We start from the raw sequence: 6,000 nt of genomic DNA on the forward strand, positions 1-6,000 counted from the left end.
CACTGCCATTATAAAGCTTGAAAGAGCCAGGACATATTTTTTATATAACTCCAATGGATTCGTCTGAAAGAAGAAAGTCATATACACCTAGGATGGCTTGAGGGTGAGTAAATCATGGGGTAATTTTCATTTTTGGGTGAACTATCCCTTTAAAGGACTCGCTGCGGATTTCTGTCAAAATAAAATTGATTGTATAACATTTGAAAGTGAAATAATTAAGATAATATAATAATAAATAATAGTATTGTAATTTTACAGTTGTAACGTATGTTACAATTACAATATTACAATAATAAGATTTTTGTTTTTATTAATTTTGTTTTTATTTTATTAATTTGTATAGATTTTTCATTGTCAATAATAATAATAATAATAATAATAATAATAATTTCTATATCAATAATAATTATTCGTTATTTTTTTATAGCTGTATTTATATATAAGCACACAATTTTGGCCAAATTGTGCAGCCCTACACAGCAAACTTGGAATTATTTTCAAATAGCATTTTACATCACAATCACAATTTTTATCAGAAAAATCTGATTTCTTTTCCCCCCAAATTGTGCATCCCTACAAAAATTTTAGGAATTGCAATGTAATATGGTTTACTGATACCTGACATGAATGACTTCTTGGTGGTTTGGTAAAAAAAAAGAAAAAAAAAGGCATTTTTGTGTACCACTAAACAGCCTAAAACAGATTTTCTGGCCATGTTTGACCCATTAGCATGCGTTTGCGTGTGTGTTAGTACCTCGGCGAGCAGCAGTCCCTGCGGTTCGAGCTCCAGCTGTATTCTGTGTCTCTGATTGTCCAGAAAGTCCTCCAGCTTCAGGTACTTGAGCGCACAGAGCGAGCGATAGTCCCTCCAGTACACCGCGATCTCCATCTCTCTGGACTAAATGAGTAGATTAGCTGAATATCTGAGTACGCTGTGTGTGTGTGTGTGTGTGTGTGTGTGTTTGTTTGTGTGTGTGTGTGTGTGTGTGTGTGTGTGTGTGTGTGTGTGTGTTACTCACTCTCTCCAGCTCCAGTGTGAAGGTCTGATCCCATGTCTGTTCACCAACACTCCTCCAACACGTTTGTCCCACCACACAGTTCTCCAGCTTCAACACGGCACTAACCTCCGCTAAACACACACAAAAAAACACACCAGACGGTCATTCACTGTTGCTAAATACTGTACATCCATCAACAAAAAACACTTGAAGGACTCATATCATGGAAAACAACTTTTTTCTAACTCTTTTGACATGAGATTGAGGCTATATGTACCACACTGTGAATTTCCTCTCTAGTAAATCCAGAAGATTTATTAAAATAAAAACTGTGCAAATGGCCGACTTTATAAATATCAATGATTAGATGTTTCATTAACATATGCCCGCCCACATCACTTTTGAAAGACGTCTCTTCTGCTCTCCAATGCTACATTTTTGATCAAGAGAATCCAGTAAAAACAGTAATACTGTGAAATATTATTTTAATTTAAGATATGTTTTTTTTATGTGGATATGTTTTCAAATGTAGCTTATTCCTGTGATCGAAGCTGAATTTTCAGCATCATTACTCCAGTCTTCAGTGTCACATGATCTTCAGAAATCATTCTAATATGCTGTTCAAGAAACATTTCCAATTATCATCAATGTTGAAAACAGTTGTGATGCTTCATATTTTGTGGAAACTGTGATACATTTTAATTTTCAGGATTATTTGATGAAAAGAAAGTTCAAAAGAACAGCATTTATTTGAAATCAAAATCTTTTGTAACATTACATATGTCTTTAAACTGTCACTTTTGAGCCATTCAATGCATTGTTGATGAATAAAAGTATTTAAAAATACCCCCAAACTTTGAGCGCTACTGTATCAGAATAAAAGCACAGAGACACTCACAGGACAGCTCTTCACTCTTGCTGGGAGACTTCAGGCTGAAGCTGCTGGTTCTGCTGCTCAGAGTGAGTTTGAAGGGCCGTCCGTCTCCAGGACTGAAGTGAGGCAAAACCAACGGAGATGAGCGACTGCGGCCCGGGACAATCTCCAACAAGCCCACACACCCCAGCAGACGCACCTGCAGCGTCCCTGAGCAGGACAGACACAATAGATTTGTTCTTTCTTTTGTTTTTGGAGTGAAATGTGAGGCATGTAGTTGTGGACAGGTTCTTGACACTCTTGTGTCATTGTCGTTGGCGTACCGGTGAGCGGCGAGGGTTTGCTGAGGGTGCTGTACTGATTGTGGACATAGGGGGCGCTGTGACGGGAGCTGAAGGACGAGGACGATGCCAACACTAACTCCTCCTTAATCAGACACACTTTCGGATGATCTTCCGGTAGATTGACCAAACGCTGCTCTAAGGACACTCTCAGAAGACCCAAGCGCTGGGACGCTTCGCTGAGACGAGACTGAGCCTAGAACGACAAACAAACCTTCACCCTCATTCCTCTGGTCCACACTAATGCCAGCTTCTGTGTGTCATTTCTGAGGAAGTGCATGTGTGTTTCTCACACCTCAGCCATGGCCTTCTTGTCATGTGCTTTTCCAGCTCCCAGAAGCCTCAGCATGTTTTTGGCGCCCTCGGCCATGGCATGTTCAACACGGTAATGATGCCAGAGCTCCTCGATACGGAGCTCCACCCCGCACAGATCCGGCTTACCTGCAGAGACACACACACACACATGCGTTAGATCCTGCTGGGATGCTATTAGTAGATACACACCATTACATTGACCTTCGTCACTGAGTGAAAATCTGTAATTAGCTTGTCTTACATTTGTGATTGTAATTAGTAATATATAATAACTAAAGACACACACAGCATACTGGACTAGTGAACATGAACTAACACTGGGGTTGGACCAGTGCTGTTATTGCTAACTACAATTAAAACTAAAACTTAAAAACACTTACGTTTATTGAAATAAAATAAACATGAACTGAAATTAAATAAATAAACCCTTAAAACTATTTTATTTTAATTAGTTTTCACAATAAGATTTCTTATTTTAATTTAGTTCTGATTTCTGCTTTTAATAAAGTTGAACAAAAATGACTAATTAAACTAAAATAAATAATTTGAGACCAAAAAAATAGAAACAACAAAAACACAGATTGAAATTACAAAAAATACATTAAAATTAAAATAAACGTTCATTAAAATGAAATGAAAATCAAAATTAAGTTGATTTTTATTTAGTTCTACTTGAATTAAAATGACAAACTGAAAACTAAATAGAAATAAAAAACATTAAAAACAACAAAATTACTAAAACAAACTAAAGATAAATGTTAATTGAAATTAAATATGAACAAACCTAACAAACAAACCTTACTGCCACAGCAACATTTCTAATTTTCATTTAGATTAATTGAATTAAAATGACTAAAACTGAAAATTAACTGAAACTAAATTTTACAACTTATTAAAAAAAGGGAAAAAAAAATAAAATAAAAAGAACAAAAAAAACACATTGTAATTTCCAAAATTAAAACGAATATTTACTGAAATTAAGTATAAAAAATCTTATTTTATTTTAATTAGCTGCCACAGCAACATTTTTTTCATTTAGTTTAGGTTGAAAAATAAAGCAAAAACTAAACAAAATTAATGAAATTAATAACAAATATTTGAAATATTAAATAGTAAAAAAAAAAAAAAAAAAAAAAAAAAACACAAAACTCACTTAAATTCCTAAAACTCAAACTCAAATTAAATGGTAACTAAAATAAAATAAACAAAATCAAAAATAGAAATGTTGCTGTGGCAACTAATTGAAATAAAATAAGTTGAAGTTAAAAACTAAAATTACTAAAACTGAAAACTACACTAAAACTGAAATGATTAACTAAAACAGCAGCTAATGAAGAACAGACCCTTTCACACACTCAGAATGACAAACTGCTCATACTATATTCACTGTGTATTAAGTACTGTACGCCATCCACAGTATGTATGGAGCACCTAGATAAATGTCTACTGGTGCCAAAAAGTGCAGTATACGACAAGAGAGCGCTGCAAGAAATCCAAAGCACTTGACCTGACTTTCCACTTCTAAAACGACAAACTAGAAGTGACGTGAACCATCATTTCTAGCACTTTAGCTCTAAGAATCAACATTAAGATGAATCAAGCTGACTGGACAAGATCTCATGGACATTATATTTCTCTGACCACCTTAAAACAAGAATTATCACCAAATTAACAGATGTTATAGATGTACAACAACTATCATTTTTTAAACTATAACAGTTTCTGCTGATGGAGACACCCATCCTCAAATTCCCATCAGACATCATTCCCCGAGCAGCCAAAGGGTGGAGTGGCATTAATAAATCTATTCTTAACCAGCCGCTGCCGTCTGGCCCCGGGACACATGAGACATCAGCGCTGAAACACGCCATTACAGTCCATTAGAGCCGCACGCTTCAGCACCATCCATTTCTTCCCTCCAGCTCTCATCTTTCTGTTTACATCTCCTCATGTCTCTTTAATTCTGACCCTTTCACTCTCTATCAATGAAGGCATTGAGAAATAGCGTTATTAAAGGATAATGCATCCAGAAATGAAAATGAAGTCATTATTTGTCTCATTTTCTGTTATTTGTTGGAACACACAAAGCTCTTTTCTATACAACTCCCAAAAAAAGTCAAGCTCAAAGAGGCACAGGAAACAAAGGGCGTAGAATTAGGTAGGACTACCAATATCCAGTGACTACAAACTGTCCCTAGCAATAATTGATCAAACAATTAAATATATCTATATGTTTTTGTAATTTCGGACACATCTGAAATATGTCATCCAATTAATATTGAAGACGTTAAAGTTAAACTGTTACAAAACTATGTGCTTTCAAGGACATTTTAGAAAGACTGTGCAATAATGAGCAGCAAGTGTAAAATAATGCATTTTTTGAACATGAAAGCATGCTAACATATTCTTTTACACCCAATACACAAAATAATGAGCTTTGAAAATAGCCTCATAGGACGCCTTTAATATCCCCAGCGCTCTGATGCTGCTGTAATGTCATTGGTTCACAAAATCATAATTGTGTAATTATTGTCTGTTAAAAATACTAACACTTAAAAATCTGTTTATGAATTATGAATATGTTGGCTTTTATGTCCTCACCAATGGCAAAAGCAAATCTACGCCCTTGCAGGAAACTCTATGAAAAGTGCCAATTCGTATGATTTCTGCACTATATTATGTCTTCTGAAGTCAAATTAAGCTTTGTGTAAGAAACTCATTATGAAGTGGAAGGCATCATTTATGCTAAATTTCTGAATTTGTATTTGTAAGATGTCTGGTTTCATTTCAGCCAAACGCCACTGGTCTGGGAAAATGATCAGTGAATAGCAAATTAAATATGCATTTGTTCCTCTCACAAAGATCTCATAAATCTTTATAAGACTTTGATTGTAATGCTTTATGATGCTTTTCATTCATTTTTATTGGCGTAGTCACTTTGAACTGTCACTGAAAAAACAAATTTGAATATTATGCCATATTTCTCATTTTATGGAATAAACTGACAGAGTTTCAATTTAGATGCTCTGACGTCTAAACAGACAAACAGCTGTCAGGGAAGACAGACAGTCATTTGTCTGTCAGAATTAGACTGTTTGACAAGATGACAGCAGACAAACTGGTTTGCAAAACATGGATTCATGTTCTCACCATATATGAGATATTACACTGGATGGAGATCATTTTAGTTACCACAATATAACTATAAAGTGAACCTGAGATGCAGTATGGACAAGATGCTGAAGAAGTCTGACTACGTGAGATGAAACTCCCTCCAATGAGGAAAGTGATGCTAAAGGACCTTTACACTGTGTTTAAGCCATTAAGGAGCTCTATGATCATGTTAAGCTGATAAACGATCACTTGTCGAAGGTAGTGAGAAGACAGAACTTGTCTGTAGCGGTGAGGCATACCCTGAGTGTCGTCTGTCTGTTCGGTGGCCTGCATAGCTTTACGGATCTGCATACGGATG

The 6,000-nt window shown here is 35.5% G+C and overlaps 1 protein-coding gene across 1 annotated transcript in view; it reads right to left on the reverse strand.

Annotated features, from left to right (window-relative positions):
* The window catches only part of LOC109102421 (serine/threonine-protein kinase N1-like), a 29,088-nt gene that overhangs the window by 8,882 nt on the left and 14,206 nt on the right, over positions 1 to 6,000 (reverse strand). The window contains 6 exon segments of the mRNA XM_042734735.1: positions 755 to 898; positions 1,020 to 1,129; positions 1,897 to 2,082; positions 2,196 to 2,409; positions 2,509 to 2,654; positions 5,942 to 6,000. The exon segment at positions 5,942 to 6,000 is cut by the window's right edge and continues 62 nt beyond it. Coding sequence (XP_042590669.1) covers positions 755 to 898; positions 1,020 to 1,129; positions 1,897 to 2,082; positions 2,196 to 2,409; positions 2,509 to 2,654; positions 5,942 to 6,000 — 859 coding nt within the window.

This window comes from Cyprinus carpio, chromosome A3, assembly GCF_018340385.1.
Source record: "Cyprinus carpio isolate SPL01 chromosome A3, ASM1834038v1, whole genome shotgun sequence".
Lineage (NCBI taxonomy): Eukaryota > Metazoa > Chordata > Actinopteri > Cypriniformes > Cyprinidae > Cyprinus > Cyprinus carpio.